The 19,179-nt window shown below is 42.0% G+C and overlaps 1 protein-coding gene across 4 annotated transcripts in view; it reads left to right on the forward strand.

The window, feature by feature from the left end:
- PRIMA1 (proline rich membrane anchor 1) overlaps nt 1-19,179 on the forward strand; it is a 50,550-nt gene that overhangs the window by 26,622 nt on the left and 4,749 nt on the right. Inside the window, exons 4-5 of one of the 4 annotated variants that reach the window (XM_064713839.1) lie at nt 2,359-2,488; nt 9,238-9,617. In XM_064713839.1, the coding sequence (XP_064569909.1) occupies nt 2,359-2,488; nt 9,238-9,445 (338 nt within the window). In that variant the 3' untranslated portion in view covers nt 9,446-9,617. Of the gene's footprint in view, nt 1-2,358; nt 2,489-9,237; nt 9,618-16,551; nt 16,770-19,179 lie in introns of those variants that run through there. The other 3 variants (XM_064713838.1, XM_064713841.1, XM_064713840.1) reach the window with 3 other exon arrangements.

The raw sequence follows: 19,179 nt of genomic DNA on the forward strand, positions 1-19,179 counted from the left end.
GGGGATTAAGTGCAGCTCTTCCTCAGAGGAGAATTGTGAGGAGAAATGCATTAAGGACATAGAAATGCCCGGGTATGAGGGGTATGTGAACACATATTGAGAAAGGCAGAAAAGCACATGTAACTGGGAGCTTATTGGAAAAGGACATTTCAAAGGAAAACAAGATTAGCACTGCATTAATAAGAAGTAGAATTATAAAGTAATTTTTAAATTTGTATGAAACCACAAGTCACTAGGAAACAGCTTGGTAGCTTCCAGCATGTTTTCTTGTGCTTCTTTTTGAGTGTTCAGTTTGGACCAGTGGGGAAAGGAACTGAGCCAGGTGGATTAGGCATCACTTCCACATTAGCAATTCTTATTTTTCTGTCATTAATGACTGTATCTAGGAGTAATGTTTACTATTCAATTCCGTGTATATCTGTTTATTCTCCATGGAAAAATACTGTGACAAACCATCAAGAACTACATGGTGTACAGACATGTGACAAGCCCAGCTTTGTATCCTGCCTCTGTCATTTGTCAGTGTCATTTTATTGTGATGAGAGCAGCCCAGGCTCACCACTGTTGTGCTTTCTGACTAGTTTGGTTGATCCTGCCTTGGAAGAAGAACCAGGGCTGGAGAAGGATAGCCCCACTTCTCCCATCTTCAGTGCTCTCATCAAATTTTACATGGCACCTGCTGATCAGTGTTTTTCCTTTCACTTCACTGCTCCCTTTTGTGTTTTTCAGGGCAGCACCTGAAGGGTAAAGTTGACCTTGACACTGCCTGCTCCTTCATGCAAACATTTTGTCATCTTTGAAATGCATTCTGTTCTCGAATATAACAAGACTGAAAACTTCCAGAGAATATTAAAATCATTAGCTTTATCAAAACACAGTAAATAGTTCCATCACCCACTGAAAGCAGACTTTCTTAACTCACATAGTAATAAAGTAGAAATTCAGTTGCTGGGGCACTCTAGAAGTGAACATTTCCAAGGAGGAAGCTGGGAACCACTAGTTGTCAAGCTATTGGGCTTAATACTTTAATTGCTTCTTATAGTTCTTTACCTAGTCTTTTCCTAAGGTGCTGCTTTAGATTCCTTGGGGTGAATGTTGCCAACTCCTCTATACATCTTGCAATCGGAAAAAAGAAGTTTCCTCAGGAATTGTGTCATTCATTATTTAATCTATTGAGTGACAATCTAAGTGTATGTGTATCTTTCCTAATCAAACACAGGAGACAGAGGAGATGTCAGATCACAATAAATGATACTGGACTGACGGCATTTTATCTTGTGCAGCTCTTTGTGATGTGTACTGGACATCCAGAATATTGAGTTAAACAACGAGACTCATAAAAGAGCCTTTTGCTGTATTGCATTCTCTCACCTACTTAGTTGAGAATATAGATAAAGACAGTCTCACCAACTGATTCATTATTAAATGTCACTTAAGGTGACCAAAATTCTCATGGAATGTACATGGTTGCAGAGGCTGTACTTAGGCTCTCTCCTCCCTCTGCAATACACTGATACTGCTCTAGGCATTGGCTGTTACTCACCATCCTTCAGGAAATGTGTCCCCTCAAAGCATGGGAAAAGGAACATAGCCCTGAAGGGAAATATTTTAACTAAATGTCACCAGATACAAAATATTTCTTGTTTCGAGTGGTACTTAAATAGACAATTCTAGCCCTAAATGTAATAAGAAAAATATAATAATGATGATGATGATGATAATAATAATAGCAGCTTATATTTCCAAAGTTAACTTTTCTTGATGTTAACATATCTTGACAATTGGCTTAGAATTCAAAGGTAGTGTAAAGGAAAATAAGATTGTCAACTATAATACTCTGAAAGCAATTAGTAAATGTAATAGAACTCATATTCTTTTAAAACAAAACCCCCTTCCTCACTCCAAGGTTGCAGTAATATTAGCTACAATACAGACTGGTAGGCACTGCTTTGGCTCCCAACTAACCTCCCCTAATAGGGTTTGAAAACATGCTCTTATCAGCATAATATCCCTCTCTAAAATTAAATCTGATGCAGCTGAAGATGGTGAATGTAGAGGAAGATGATGTTTCCCTCGGGTAACAGAGCTGAGCCTTTCTCCTTCGTGCTGGGTACCAGGTTGTAGATAACACTGACACAGAGAACTTGGTCATCTGGGGACTGTGACAAGAAATATTTGGTACCAATAAGAGAAATTGATTGCTGGGGAAAAGAGAGAAATGGGTCCTAAATGTGAAATAACATCTTTTCATGTATCTGAGATCCTGGTGTAGTGCCACTGTGTGAGTGACTGAAGCATAATTGTTAATACCCTGTTGATTTGGGAGAATAAATGTATTTTTCCACTCTCTTTTTACAGCTCCCAAGTCTACCTTTTGTCCCACTGAAGAGACCTGGTGGCCAGGCCTGATTATTATCATTGCAGTATGCTGTGCCACACTAGTGTTCCTCTTTGTAGTTGTCATCATTTGCTACAAAGCCATAAAAAGGTAAGGCTCCAGAAGCTTTTACTGTGCTTAGGGCAGGGCAGGCTCACAGAGCCTGACCCAAGGCTTGTCTCACGATATCTTGTTTAGTTTAAAGGCCCAATACTTGTCTCATGGTATCTTGTTTAAAGGCATCCAAAAGGAAAAATGCATCCTGTAGCCAGTGTGTGTTTTCATTGGAAAGTCACTTCATGTACCATATCCTGCACGTGTCAAGGGTGTAGTTCAATGCACTCATGGGCATAAGGAAAGGAAACGCTAGAAACAGGACAGAGCTACATTGTTCAGATTAATAACAACTTGCCCAAAGACAAATTGCTGCAGGTTGCTGGTGAATGTGGAGAGCTTTGGCTTGGCCAAGAGTAGAGGTAGGAAACACTGTACTACTTGTATTTGAACACTACTTCTGGTAATGATCAAAATTTACAAGTGGCATGGGAGATTCTTTGCCCAGGTCCATTACTAATTTTAGCATTTCAAATTATTGTAAACTCTCATAACTCAAAATCTACGGTAATAGGTGTAGTTTTTCATTTGGAGACTGTACTTCTAATTTATTCTTGCTTCAAAATTATAACCTACAGATGAAATTCAAAACCTTTCTCTCTTAGTGTAAAAGCCTCTGTGAAGCCTATGTACAACAGTGTGTAGTGGCCATTTCAGCCCACTGTCTTTGCAATAGCTGCACTTGCCTAGGCCTCAAGTAGTTAAGAAATATTGACTTCAGCTACACAGAAAAATATGAGTGAAAATAATTTCTTAAATAAAAATTTATATTTCTGGTGGAAAAGGTCAAAACTTTAACATTTCCATTTTAAGGTTCCAAATGCAAGTCCAAAGGGTTGATTTAGAAGAGAAAGTAATTAGTGGGAATTGTAGGCCAGATGGATGAAGGTTCATTTCTCCTCTATTGTTTTTAGCATGACTCTGACAATATCCCACATCTGAGTGTTTGTGGTGTCACAGTTTTACACTGTGAGGGTCTTGGCTGGGGGCTGTTGGTACATCCAGGTGACCCAGCCTGCAGTAGAGAATGCAGGATTGCCATCCACAGCTCTCGTGAGACACTGCAGTGACATCTGAATCTCAGCTTGGATTAAGTGACAGCTTTTTTGAACTTCCTGATTTCTGAGTGAGAATATTTTGGAGTGAGGGAAAAAGGAAAATAAGTAAAAATACTTTTCATGAAAAATATTATGTGCATGCAACATGAATGCAAGATTTTTGTTGAGCCTTGGTGGGGATATCACAATGGTGGAGCATTGGATGTGTTTTGTGGTTGTTGAAAAATTTATGTAGGATTTGAAAGAGCATCTGAAAGGGAGAATTCCAGCAAGAAGAGAAAGTCTCTATTTTAGATCTTATTAAATTTGCATAAGTATTTTTGCTATTCTAGTTTAGCTAAAATGAATGTTTATTATTTTGGGGGAGCTGGAAAGCTTTCACTCTAACAGCTGCACTTCAAAAAATTATCTTTGGAGGACTCAGATTGGCATCCAGTTGAATTGGTAACGGTGCAAAGTCTCACACTTCTCACACTCACCAGTAGTTTCTGGTTTACCATTGCTACTCATTTGTATTTGTCAATTTGCACCCACTGCCAAATTGTGAATGATTTGTGTCAAGGCTGCAAAGTGTCTGTATGAGAGCAGAAACTCTCCAGGGCAACTTGTGCCTCACGAGGAACTGCTTTTCAAATCTGCTGTGATGCTGGTAGATAGGAGCCATAGATGGGAGGAACAGAAATTAAATTAAAAGAGACAAATTTAGAGCTGTCTTGCAAAGGTTTGGGGAATTCACATACAGTCTCGCGCTTTGTTTCAGTGCAAAATAATACTGATTCTTGATGAGGACACCCATTATTTGTCAACAGTATGAATACCAACCTACAAGTCAGCTGCTTGAACAGGCATTAGGCTCAGAGAAGAGTGAAAATTCCTCTTAGATCTTCTTATTTTTGACATTCACACTGCTGACAAATGCTAAGCTGAAAACTGCTCAGATGTGTAATGGACAGCTATGAAAGAAAATCGTATTAATTATAATTTTACAGGGCAACTAGAGCATTTCTTTTCATCAATGAGTCCTTGCTAAGACAGTTCTGCTAAAAGAATGCCCTGAAGGGCCTGGCAGCATTCCCCAGTAGTTCAGATTTCTTGATCCACTGTAAAAGATATCTGTCAATATATGCTGGGTATAAGATCAGATGCTTCACAAGAAAAGCATCTCTGGCTTCCACACAGTATTATTACATATCATTGAGCTGAATTGGCTTTAGCTAATGTGAGAAATCCTTCCCTCTGTTTTTTGCTGGAAGGTTGAAGTGACTAGAGGAAGAGAAGGGGATTAATCTGGGTAACGCAAAAGCCAAGAGTTCCTCCAGTGTGTTCCCAGCTCTGGGCCCCATAACCATGCTCTGCCCTGTCTTTGCTCATCCCCAGCTCTCCTCTGCCCTTCTCCTCCTGGGCCCTCCTTCCTGCACATCTCCTGCAACTGGGACCTCTGTCACTGCAGCACCTCTGACAAATCTGTCTCCTCCCTCCACTGGAGAGGTGCTGAGGAGTGAAGTTGCAGCAGTCCTCTGGTTACAGGGTGTGACAAGGGTTAAAGGCTTTAGTAGCAAAGTGCAGGCAGGGATTTATTTGCCTTGAGTCTGGCTTTGTAGTATTAATCCCTCACTTTCATAAGAATCAAATTTGGAGTAAAAAGAAAAAGAAAAATCCTATTGTGCTTAAGTTGAAATCTCATTTACTGGTTTCAAAGGGCCAGACCCAGTCAAAGTCTCTTATGTCTGCTTTTCTGTAGCAGGAAGAGAGGCGGTGACCTCGAGGTATCATAACTCAACTGTGTTTTTATTCAATCTATATATAAACTGTGTCTTCTGGGGTAGTCTGTTTTCCCTCATAAAAGCTAAAACTTCAATGTGTCACCAACTTTGGGCACTAAAGTGATTTGTAATAAAATACAGCCTCATGGATTGGTGCTTCTTTGTATATAATAACTACCAGAACCGAGCAAATACACTTCCACCTCCATCTCTGCATCCACCCTGGAAACGCTCAGATTCTTCCATATGAAATGGTCCTAAGAAATGCTGAAATCCATCCAGTGAATGGATTTGACCTCTCTGGTCTGTGAGGGAACTTTCACCAAGTTGCATCCATCAACTTTAATACCCAGATGGGTTGAACTTTGGGAAGATACATATGAAGTGATAGTTCAAAGGTGCTTCAAGCAACTTTTTAATTTCCTCTGTGTGTTGCTGGTGACAGCAGCACTGGACATACATGACTGGCACACAAGGTACAGATGCGTGCTGCTGCATGGATCTAGCACCAGAGGAGACCACATGTGATATTGTGTTGGGCTGCAGCATGGCTACATGATGAAAGCACCCTCAGTTTGGCAGTAGAGAAATAGCTACTTTCTATGGTCTTGCTGTTAGAGGGGTATTTCCACTTTTTAAAAAAATTTAGATTTTCTTTTAAGAATATTTTCCATAGCACATCAGAAAAAAAATAGCAATAGTCAGTTAGCACCATCTGTGACATTTGTAGATTTCTACGACAGGCTTAATCACTGTCAGAGGCTCAGCCTCAATGTAAGCTGTGGGACTTTTCCATACGTTTCATGGATAAAAAAGTGATCTCACAACTAGTGATTTCTGTAGCACATAGAAAGAGCAGATGAATAACTGCTTCAAAATCCAGAATGCTTCCAAGTCATTCTCTACCATGTCTTTGTGAAAACCTGCCATTCTCTTTCCCCAAATACTGTAATCCAGAAATAAAAGCAGGCGGTCTAAAGACAATCCATAAACTAACACAGGGTGGAGAAAACCAGATTATTTCAGTATTATGTGGGTTTTTGGTTTGGGAATGTGCACCGTGAATGCCAGCAGCCCTAACAAACCTTCATCTGGTGTAAATCAATGCAGATCCAAAAACAATCAGTGGAATTCAATTGATTTTAATCAGCTCTAGAGGTGACTGCCTCTTAAGCTTTTTTTTAACATCTGCAAGTACCTGAATCTAAGATACCTAAGACACTAAGACTAGAGGGAAGAGGGAAGTAAACACAGTAAAGAGGATTAACGAGAGTTGTTTGGTAAATAAGCAAGTGAGATGGGGGAGAGCGGGACATGCAGTGTGTAATCCTATTTCTGCAGCTCACTGGTGTGTCAGTGTCTGTGAGGGGAGTAAGATATTTACATAAAAGGGAAAAATAAATCCCTGGCTCCCTGTATAAAATTAAGATAACAGAGTCATCTGTCAAACCTTGAAGGGGAAAGCAAAGCTGAGCATCCTGGTCTTTATGACAAGTGATGTGCCACCTATTCAACCTGTCAGGGAGTGTTTCAGATGGCTTTCAAATATGTGAAAAATATCTTCTCAGTATCTCTGGAACAGCCCTATGGTCTGAGATGACCCATGAGCAGGTCACTGTGCCTGGTGATGTGGCTCCTTGGTTCTGCTGGATTTCAGGTAGGATGGGTCCATCTGTTCTCAGATGTACTGCAGGGTTTGCTGCCAGCCCTCCTGCTAGATCAGCAGGGAAAGTGGGCTGATAATAGCCAAGCTTTACATGATATACCTTTTATTCACTGTTCTAACTTTGTGGAGCCACTTCTATGTGTGTTTCATAGTTTGAGAAAAAGGTGCCACAAATGCCTACATAGGCACTTCCTTAAGGAGGTGCTGAGTTCACCTTCAAATAATAATTAAATGGAAGAAAATATTGTACTGAAATAAAATGACAGGTCATATTTAAACTGTCTTAAAAATCAATGCTCAGGTATTTTTAGGATGCTTATAATTTGTGTATGATTTATGGCCCCTGTATACTGCATAATTTCATAAGCAGGAGCTAGGTTCTGAAATTTGGCTTTGTTTAACAAGATACCTGCAAGGGGAAGACACTGAGACTTTCTAAGGAGGCCAAGAACTGGCAGTGGGGGCTGTGGTGAGGGTGTCCCATGGCGCAGGGATTTATGTCCCGCTAAAAAGGGTCATAGCCCTGCACTTTTTCCCCAGCCAGTTTTGTACCACTCACTCCCCTGAAGAGAAAGAGCTGTGTAGTCCTCTCCTATGAGCCACTGAGACTAAGCATTGTCTAGTCCAAAATCAGTATTAATTGCAACAAAACAGTGGTTTTTTAGCCTGAGCAAAGAAGACAGAATCCTAAATGTACTTAATTGCTTTGAAGAGCAATTCACAGCATGACTGATGACAGACAGGTCAAGGTGAATTGAAATTGTTCATCTCCCCTATTCTCCCTGACACTTTAGAGGAGTTTGTACTGAAATGGTGCCTTAATTCCTTGCAGATGAAGGGAAAAACAGTAATTACTCAGAAGATAGAGTGAGATAGTTGGTGGAAAGGATAGGTTTAGAACTACTGTTTGAGTGGGAGATGCCCAAAGGGAAGAAGAAGGTCTGTGGGGGCAGATCTCTGTGCCTTTGATGCAATTCATTGGCACCAGACCAGATCAGGTCTGCAAAAGGGATCAATCCCTAAGTCATCCCTAAGAATCATAGAAAGGCCCCAGGAATGTTACTGAGAGCAGCTGAGGAAAAGGCAGACTTGAATATTTTGGAAAAGTAAGGAAAGATCTTTGGATTGTGGCCTGATCCACAGTCTGAATGTTGATGTTTATCAGCAACAGGACTATCAACCACTGTCCAGGTCTTCTGTCACCTCTAACCAAAGCCCAACATCCCCATGTGTTGCTTTCCCTCTATGCCCAATCATCTCCCAGTGGTGAACTGACTCCCATCCTTGGAATGATGCTGCAGATGATCTACTAAAGACAATTTAAATACCCTGAGCAACCAATCTTTCTGCAGGAGATGCCATTTTTCAATCATCAAGAAATGAGTTCGTAAAATCACTGCTTGATGAAAACTGAGTGCTAATACAAGGAAAATCAATTGTTCTACCAAGCAGTATTGAAGTCTGGATGTTGGTTTGCAACTTTTGAGGTTTGTATTTATGAGACAAGCTGTTGAAGAGCTTTACAGCTTGACTCAAGGCCAGAGCTCTGCTGTATTTATTCTGCTGATTCAGTAACATCAGTGGGGATTTTGGACAGGGGACTGGTAGTGTGTGCTGCCTGATCTTTTTGGGTACATCAAGATGGAGAAGGATTGGTGTAATTTTTTAAAGTAGAATATCAAAAGTATTGCAACTACTTGTTAGACTCTTTTGACAGTTCAAGGGCTGATGAGTGAAGTGGATAAAATAGCCTTTTACTTGGAGAGATGGCTCAGCCAAGCCACATGGGCACTGCTGTGCAGAGCAGTTTGTTTTGCTCCTGTCTGTGCAGAATGTGTTGGTCAGAAAAGCAGAAGGATCTGCTCTCCAGTGCTGTCAGTCTAAGACTTTTGTAAGTACCACATGTTTTTGTAACTGTTGTAGGGCAGGATTGCTCTGTCTCTTCTAAGTTATACAAACTCACAAATTCTGCTAGGGAGAAAGTTTGTGGTCATAAATGGCTTAAATGCTCCACTGTTTCTCATAGCCAGGAACACTGAAAGCCTCCAAGAGGTTGAGTCCTTAGCATAAAACAAGTGGTCCAGTTGTTTCAGAGAAAAGTCTCTTATGGATCATTTTGCACTTGTTTACTCCTAATTTGTGATATATTGACAAAGGTGCCAACAGAAATCTGTAGAGAATTATGATGTGTCATGTGACAAATGAATTTTTCAGTGTAACCAGAAACAAACTTGCCATTTTTTCTGTTTCCTACTGCAGATGCAGGTGCCACATTGAATGGGCAGAAGTCTACCCATACAGCCAAGCATTGTTGAGTTACTGCCTCAATGCAACTCTGATAGCGATGGGTGGATTTTACACACTTGTGACAGAATATAATGCTCATGCTGGTCTCATTACATTGGTTGCAGCATTCCTGATTTACCCCAACACAAATAGAAGAAACAAGTTAATACTAGAGTTTTGAAGCATATAGGAGAGATGCAAGGCTCACCATGATGTTTTTATTGCATTTTTTCCTAAAGACAAATATATTTTTCTTACGCATTCATTTAATTTTTTAGCCAGTCATACTTTTTGCAAGCTGATGAGGGTGCTTGTGGCTGACCAAGTGGGTGAAAAGCCAAAGCTGTGTCTGTGGCATACCCAGCACAGTGTGTAGAGACATTTGAATAAACTTTCTATCTTGATTATCTGGAGTATCTGAGTTTATGACTGAGCTTAGGACCTGCAAGAACCCAGCAGCCTGCAGTCTCAATATTTTTATGACTCAGAGAAAATTGTACCCATGGTAGTAGGGTGGGGGGTGTAGATCCATGCTCCAGCTCCTTATCACCCAGAAGTTCCCTGTGCACAAAAATAATCTCATGGAAACTTCCTTGCTGGCCTTATTGCCCCTTATTTCTGCAAAGGTTTTGCAGTGCATTTTGAGTACAAGCAGTAAAACCTGACTGACTTCTCACCTGGCTCAACAACTGCAGCTCCTGGTGAGCTGAGTTGGTGTTGGGGGTCCCAGCTGAAGGGAGATCACATCTCACACCCCCTCACCTTGCCCCGCTGTTTGCTGCCCACAGCTGCATTGTCCAGAGAGCAAAGGCCCAGACAGGGTCCCCCTCTGCACATCTGTGACACCCACGGGGTGCACCTCACCCACAGGCACACCTGAGCCCCTTGGAGCTGTGCTGCCACTGCTTGAGGGGCTGCACAGTCTGATTCCTGCTGCCTCTGTCCCTCCTTGCCCACAGCCCTGTAGTCAGTGCTCAGCACTGCTCGTGCTGTGGGGTTGCTAAGCAGCGCTCAGCTCCCCGCTCGAGAGCCTTGCGGTGGTGGGAGACGCGCCCTGGGGCAGCGTGGGCAGAGCTGCCATGGGAGAGCATGGTATCTGCTGGGATGGTCCCTGCCCATGGCACCCCTGCCTTGCCCTCACTCCAGAGCCCCCTCATCAGCAGACACACGGCCACCCCCTGTGGCGTGGCTGGGCTGGAGAATGATGCTGCTGGATTGTCCATCTTGGGGAGCTGTTGGCTAATTAGCCATGTCAGAGATCATTCGTGGGGATCGGCATCACAACATCCATGCCCCGAGCTAATGCCAGGTGATGGAGAGGACAGAGGGTTCTGATATGTGTGAACAGGTGTATGTAAAGAGTCTGGCCCCAGCTGTGTGAGAGGTAGGAGTGGGAAAATAGGGTTGTTCCTCATTCCAGCCTTTGAAAGAGGCCATGAAAATTTCTCCACCCACGTGGAGAAATTCTGCTGCCTTTGATGTCTACTTTTTGAGGCAGTGGCATGAAGCCTTTATGAAAAATGTTAATGCTCCCAAGCAGCGGGAACTGTAGTTTCTTTCCTTCACTTGCTCTGAGCCCTGAGAAGCCAGTGTGCAGACTGGCTGAACTCAAATTCTTCCTCAGAAATTGTCCCCAGTTACAATAGTCTACAAAAGCTGCACAAAACCAAACCTTTGCATGGACTTCAAAGTGAGCAGGACTTTCTGGTTTCTCTGTCTCTCCACGGACTTGTCCCATTGCACACCTGGAGCATCCTCTGCAGTGCATGGACATTATATTTGCATCTATCCTGCAAAGAGCAGGGTCTGGCTGTGAAGACTCTTCATTGTGAGTAGAGAAAGCCAGAAGCAGCTGCATGAAAAATCAGTGGTCTCAGTCTGGTTGAAGGCAGAGACAGATTGCCTCAAATGCAAAGTGATGTAGATAGCTTCAAAGGTCAGTTAATTTTATGAGTTTTAATTTTCTTTTCAGCTCCTTGCATTTATTTGTGTTGCAGACACTCTTCTTCCTGTAACAGAAGATCTGCAAAGAATTTTTGTCCATTTCGACAGAAATTTATCATACTATTCAAATAATGTTGTGAAATTATATTTAAATGATTCGGTGAAACAGCAGTGGCTTCATTCTTCATTCTTCTATCATTCAAGTTGTTGCCTATGTTTGACAGTGATTAAATGGCAAGGTAGTTATCTGCATTCAGCAAAATATCTGGACACAAAGTGCCATAATTTGGGGGATGGAAAAGTCCATTGCCTGGAATGTCAGTTTCTACAGTCACTTGACTGATGAGGGGAATTTTGTCCTTGGGAGAGAGCAAGAGAGCAGGAAGGAGCAGCCCTTGCTCATCTCCTCTCTCTGTCCCTTATTTCAAGCCCACATTTTTCTAGTACTGGTGCCCACCCTGACCCAGAGCACAGCCATCAACAGCCATTCATTTTGCAAACATGGTAGGGAATTCCTGTTCTTTTTTTCCTCCTCCACTTTCCCTTCCAATATGGACATGTTTTTGTAAGGACACCTTCTAATGTTTTTCCAGTTGTCCTAGTTAATGTTTGTTAAGCTCTTTGAAGATAGCAAGCATTGAATAGTTGTTCAATCTGTTCCAGAAGGTGTAGAGAATTTTAAAGCACTAAGAGGGAGCTCTAGGTTTGAGTTTCCACTGGTGTTATTGTATTACAGAGTGGCAGATTAGTTTGTTGCCCTCATGCCAGCACCTGTGAGAACATGTATGTCTCAGTTTTGTGGGGGCAGATCATGCCTAATGCAGTAGAGTTACAAATAATCCCATATTTCTGTGTGGAGCATACATTTTCCAATCCCAGGCTGGTCCTGCAGTGCTTTGCAGAGCATGGTGGGTGCACCATGAACTGAGCTCCGTGACTGTGCCTCAGCTGCCTGCACTGCTGTGCACCAGGACAGGCCTTTGAGGAGAAGGAGCGTGCCCAGCTCATCCCCAAAGGGCACTGCCAGGGCACAGTCCACTGCCAGGCACGGCCATGGCCATGACCATCCTGCAGACATGATTTGGCTTTGTTCAAAGTGCCTTTATTTCATGCATCGAATGTCTTTTTTTTTTAATTAATTTTAAAATTTATTTTTTATCTTGTTTAGTAACATTTTGCCAGTATGAAAAGCTGGCATTATGAGTTCATTTTTTTACATTAGTCCCATTCATTTTTCTCCTTTTATAATCAAAACATATTGACAGTGTATTCTACTCAATGGATAATGTCAGCTGTAATATTCCTCAGTCAATAAAACCTTTTAAAGATTATTAGAGGGAATGCAAAGAGTGGGTTATTATGTGAGGGGTCACTGAAAGTACTTTTATCAATTATGTCAGATAATTGTCCAGCATCATAATAATAAAGCTGCTTCTCTTCCTTAAGATTGGTTTCATGTAGGAGCATAATTGTGAAGTTAGCTTAATTGAAGACTTGGTAGGAAATGGGATTGCATCCATCACCTTTGTCTCCCAGGGACAGATGATCTTCCTGTGTAACATCAGAAAAAATCCTCCTCAAGTCCAACAAAGTCTGTGGAATTACTCTGACTTTGCACTGCTGAAAATAAATGGAGACTAAATTCCACTTCTTAAATTTCACATGTGGCTCAGCAATCTGCTGTAATTACTTGCAATCTGAACAGTCCAGATCCTGCCTTTAGACGTGCCCAGAGTGACTGGGCTGAGAGAGCCGCCCTTCTGCAGGAAGAGATCTGCCCCCGTGCTCTGCAGCCCGTGTGCACCAGCCCAGGGAGCCTCCTAAGTGCTGGTGAATGGCTGCCCAGCAGTATGGGTTGTTTTTCCATGAGAGAAACACTCAGCCAAGGCTCAATCCATGCACAGAGAGGGGAATTGGAGTGTGAACCAGCCCAAAACAGAAATCGCCCACATGCCAGCAGGGCTTAAATATCCTCCAGAAGCTGGTCAGCTAAAATTGGCTGTGAGGCAAAGCCAAGTTAGCTGTAAATCACAGGCTAAAATACATCCACGTGAGCAGTCAGAAGAGAAGAAGCTCTCCTTGGGAGTTGGTATGTTGGAGCTATGTCAAGCTATCCTGCAACATGATTTCCAGAGCTGTGAAAGAGACTTTCCCTTTTTGCATAATCATCCTAACACTATATAGAGCACTTGCACAGATTTCCTCCCCCTCTCCACACAAGACAGACAGACAAGGTCTGAAGATGTTAAAAATTGTATAATTACTTGCTCTTGTAAAAATTATTTATCATCTGACCACTGGTTCAGTTTGGCTAAGATTGAAGTACTCAAAGGTCTCTAGGGGAAAGAATGGCCTTTTCTGATTCATACAAGAGTTTTTATTTGGGGCAAAGGGGCAGCGCAGCTTGAGGAAGGAGAACTCCATCAAATGTCTAAAACTGAAAATAACCCAATAGACATAGTTCTTTCAAATGCTGCAGGTAATATCATCCAAGATATCTATAACACTTTCTAGTTTGGAAGAGTAAGTAAAAAAAGCATATATTGTGATAAAAAGTAATAAACACTGGGACAAGACAGTTTGTAGGTGCTTTAGATGCTGGACTATCTGTGTAACCTGAGTGGAGATGGAAATATGGGGGATACTTGTAAAAGCCTTAGGAGACAAACACTGAGCTGTAGTGAGTGTGTTGCTAAAAGTTGTCCAGATGGAGCTGCTTTTTATTATAACTGTAAAACATTTGCTTTGTATGTGGGAGGCAGTAGAGCCAGTAACCTCTTCCTACAAGTAATGAATAGTGTACTGCCTGTTTTCTGGACAGAGAGATGGTCACATATGGCCATTAGCTAATTTAATAGAGAAAAACTAAGGTTCCGGAGAATTTTCATCCTTAGGGTTTCTTCTTTGACTTCTGTCTTCACATTGTCAAATAAAATGTACCCAGTCTGATTTTTTTTCACGTGTCTCTGAGACAGTGAAAGGTGGAAATCAGAATGTGACTCCTTCCATGATTCTGAAGATTTTCACCAGAGAAGTGTCCTCCTCCAACATGAGCCCCATATGTCTAAGCCATAGCACCAGGCTGGCCAGCAAGGCTGGTTGTGTGTAGTTGCACACAAATTTAATGGCTGTGTCCCTGAAGGCAACTGTTGTCAATGCACTGAGCTCCTCCAGCAGGAGTCCTGTTCACAAACCAGTCTTAGGAAGCAATTTCTCTTGTCCCACCACTTGCTCTCATGGAAGGTGATTCCCCTCTGATGACTGAGGCCAGCATGAATCAAACAGTTGTTCGATGAACTCCCCCAGTACTGAGCTGTAAACAACCTCCATTCATGTTCTTTATGTTCTTATAAACATTCAGATTATGCAGAGTGATGGTCTAGTAATTGAATAACATGACAAAATGTATTCTTCCATTCCTGTCTGCTAAATAGGGATGTATTTGAAGTGTGACTGTAGCCCACACATCATCATGTCTGGGCTTCAAGAAGTGAAGTCTAGCTTGGAGCTCTCTGCAGAGCTGCCACAGGTACTGCTAGCATCCTGGCCCTGGAGATGAAGCTGAGTGGAAATAAACTGGCCAAATATCTACCCTGATTCTTGGACAACTTTTTGTAACCCAGGAAGATGCCCCTGCAGCTTGATCTCTACTGGTATATAGGTAGCTCGGATATTTCTGGGTATTTCTATTTATATGTCCCCTGAGGATAGACCAATCCTATGAAGCAAATGGGTGTATTGTATGAGACCTAATTTTATTGAAGGTTGATATTTTTGTATTTTAGTTGATTGCTAATGAGATGTGGTTATGGAGAAGAGCTTTGAGATTACTGCATATGCACGTGAAATAGCTCCCTGATTTGCCTTCTCCCTTCAGCCACTTTGCCCCAGAGATTGGCACTCAACCCAGCCCATGCCAGCACCAGAAATGGGGCTGCCAAATGGAGCTGCCCAGAGAACTTTGTTCAGGAGTGAAACAGCAATCAGGAGAGAGACAAACTCTTTACATGCTACTAAAGGCACCTTCCTGAGAGGAACTGAAAACACAAAGGGATTTTTGGCATGGGCACCCCTTACATTGGCACAAATGCAATTGTGCACAGACAGTACAGAGATGTCTCATAGCCTTCACCTTTGGTAAAATCTTTGGTAAAAAAAAGTTGATACTGATACCCATACAGTGCAGTCTTTCATGGATATACATATAGAGAGAGAGATTTTTTGAGTTGGCTTTTACAATTTACAGTTTTGTACCACTGCTCAGCGAAGAATGAAGTTTCACTTTGAACTTCTGAGAACTGGTCATCCCCTCCAACAATGCATACCAAAAAACCAGTCTTTCCTTCTCTAACTATACCTGAAAAGAAGAATGACCCTCTATTGCTGTTTGGGAAGAAATAGGATATGTATTTCCCCAGAGAGTAATCCAGGGCAGCAAATCCCCCAGTGGAGACAGGTGTCTCCTGGCAGTGCTGAGTCAGGTGTGGGAACCCCAGGAGGAGGTGAATTTGAGATCCTGGCATGTCTCTGCTGCCAGCCCAAGGTCACCCCTTCCTAGCTTAATTGGATTTCCTTGGAACCTAGCCTTCCCAGATGCTGGGCTGGATGCTCTGGCACTCAACAGAGACATTGCTATGGAGGTAATTGGCAGAAACAGGTTTGCAATACTCAGGCTGTCTTATGAAATCAGGTCTTATTCTAAACTCTCATCCCTTTCAAGCATGAAGCAACTGGAAGTGTATGAAATGTGGATTGCACTGGGAGTTTTAAACTCTCTTGCAGCTTACAGTTCTGGACAAAAGTTCTGTTCCCATGTCAAAGTGATCTTATTCTTCTCAAAGCTTTATTAAGCCTATAATGAGGTGTGATGAAGTCGTGATTAAATGAGTAGTCTGCTCTGGTTTTACTTGATTTTGTCTGTGAAGCCATAGTGGAGTGTCTACAAATGGGACGTGAGGTGAAGCCCTCTCCTAATACTCTATCATATAATTGTCTGATAAACAGTAGGCCTATGCCATATTGACACAGTAGCCAAAGCTGGCAAGGAGGGTTTTGTCAAATATACAAACTAAGTTTTGTGACTAGACATGATAAAGGGCCAAAAACTATGTTTCCTCTAAAAAATTTTCTAAACATAGAACATAAAAATTGTGTTTGAATGTGCATCGGTACATTGACCTTTGTCCAGGACTCTGCAGAGGATTGGTACAAGCCAAAGTGACAAGCCAGTATGAAATTCTTTGATAAATAAGATATATAATGTGATCAGAACTTCATCTCAAATTTTACCTTGATGTGTGAAATACACTGTTAAACAGCTGTTTGATGCTTTCTTGATTTTAGGACTCGCACAAGTTAATGCATGCATGGTGGAGAGGTCATTATGGACTCTGAGGCACCGTTTCAGGCGTGTGCTAAGCTGTACAGAGTTGCATGGCCAGAGTTTCATTGACAGATGTTTGGCATGAAGACCCAATTTATTTGCTAAACAATGTATAGCAAATTATACTGTAAAACAATGCAAACCACTTATTAGTGAAAAGCCTGTTTCACCTGCCACCAAGTGAGTATGTCACAGCCATTAATAGTTCCCTACTCATTTCCTCACTAATTTGAAACATCCCTTAACCAATCAAGAGCAGCCCTGGAATGGAAATGCATAAATGTGTGTCCATAGCTGATAATCTGAAAAGGGGCTTGGAGCATTACACTTTGGAAGATGATGCACAATTTGGCTTAGTAGGCAGAAAATAGGATAAAAGGGTTCTCTTTGGTGTGCAAGAAACTTTGCATGCTTGGATCTCAACAATGAACAAAAATTGGAGTAAAAAGAGTTAGTGGCTCAGAACTAGTGGCACACAGAGAGCCAATGCCCTAATGCAAGAGGTCACTTGGAAAATCACAACAAGCCAAAATGACCTTGTCTATCTAAATACATGGGCCAATTTCATCATGGTGACAAGTGCATACCAGTGTGCCAAGCCAGTGATTTAAATGGTGTACCTGGGGCAAGTCTGACCCCAAATCCCTGCCTGTTGTGCATTTGAAAACAAATGGAGAGAAGGAGTTAAGCAGAGCAGTCTCCAAGCCTGAACTTTTGCATCTAACAATAGTCTTTTCATTGAGACTCAGGAAAATAAGTGCTTTGTTTTGCTTGCACTAACCCTGAGCAATTGATAAGGCAGAAGCAGAACCTTGATAAAATCTCCATTCCCCTTTTTGCAGGCTCTGAAAAAATACTCTTCCATTGCATGCAAGTGCCAGTGGTGTGACATCCCTGGCAATCTGTCTAGCAGGGTCTGCAGAGAGATCTCACCAATCCACCCAGGTCTGTGCTGGGACACCAGCCTGGGGAAGGGAGAGTGCAAATTTCAGGACAGCTGAAGCACTGCATCTTAAAATCACTACTAGAAAATGTAAAAATGTAGATAAAAATGAGAGGAAGACATTTTTTAACATAAAGAAAGAAGAAGTCTAGTTAGGAAAAGAAAATGGAACTGGAGAGGGGCAGAAACATAGGAGACCAAAGAAAGAAGGAGTAAATAGGAGAAAAACAGCAAGTAAAAGTGGCCAAAATGTCTTCATTTTTAAATTATTGATAGGTTTGGAACTGAGAGAAAAGAAAAACAAAAGAATTTTTGAAAGCAGCAGAGATGTATAGACAGCCACTCCATTTTTCCTGCCCTGACAAGAAATAAGCACTGCCATCAGATTCCCCATTCTTCCTGTCAGGGATGTGGCGTGGTGGATGTGTGCTTTCAGTGTCTCAGAAGAAAGACCCCATGACCTTGTTTCAGATTCAGACAGGCGCTGCATGTTGAGCACTGAAAAACAGTTTATCAAAGCCCTCAGTCTCCTTAACTCTTAGTCTCCTTTTCCATTTCCATTCTCTAATAGCTGCAGTCATGACTAATATTAACAAGCTTTAACTCTTACCAGGTAGAGAGGCACAAAATATCACAATCAGAAGTATTTTCTTTGAGATTACAAGCAAACAAATTTACCTACCTGTAATCACTCTCCATAAAGCTTTCATTAATGCTTTGCTGAAATCAAATATCATTAACCATTTTGTAATAATTGCTGTTTGTTTTGTTAAACATTGATGAAAACAATAGCACAGAATGATTGTTGTAGTACATGTATCTGGTCCTCTTTTTGCCCACAGGAACACCTTAAACTCAAGACACTCATGTCTGAAATATCCGTGTGGAAAGCACAAAGCTTTTTTCCTCCTACTATGTTTAAAGCTTCAAGTTAAGCCACTTTTGAGAAGAGAAGTTGTGGGGGGAAGTGGTCTGTTCCATGTCCATGGAACATGGTCTGTTATAGGACTTAAGCTCAGGTGTCCCTTTTCAGAGTAACTATAAAATCCTAAATAAATTATTTTGCTCTGTAATGTACAGATGCTTGATAGCTTCCCGCACTTGTTGAGAATTTCCTGAATTTTCTCACAATTAACAGTGATCCTGGACTCTGTTAGCAAATAGCAGGAGTGGCCACTAAACAAAACAAGAAGGCGATGGTGCTGGGTCTGGCAGGTCACAGCAGGCACCATGTTTCAGTCTCTAGCTCAGACCCCTAGAACACAGACACCTCTATCTGGGCTAGCAGACTAGCCTGCCTTTACTGACAGTGCAGGGAAACACAAGTGCCTTGGGCACAAAGCGTCTGACATATTTTGGGTATCCACTTTAAGCTGTTCTGAATTGTGTTTGAAAGCACCTGTTTTTCTCCACTGGCTGTGGAGATTGTCTGGGGTGGTCACCACAGGTGTGTACATACCTGCACTGCTCAGATGAGTCCACTCCTAGTGACTGAGCACAGTGGTGTTCTCATGGCCAGTGAGGGACTTGGGACCTTGGTGGACATGACTGGTCATCACCCCTGTTTGAATGATATGACACTCTGAGGAGGAAGGTCATGACTGCCCAAGGAAGAGCCCACCCAGCCCAGCATCCCAGCCTGTGT

The sequence above is a fragment of the Zonotrichia leucophrys genome, chromosome 5, assembly GCF_028769735.1.
Source record: "Zonotrichia leucophrys gambelii isolate GWCS_2022_RI chromosome 5, RI_Zleu_2.0, whole genome shotgun sequence".
NCBI classification, from domain to species: domain Eukaryota; kingdom Metazoa; phylum Chordata; class Aves; order Passeriformes; family Passerellidae; genus Zonotrichia; species Zonotrichia leucophrys.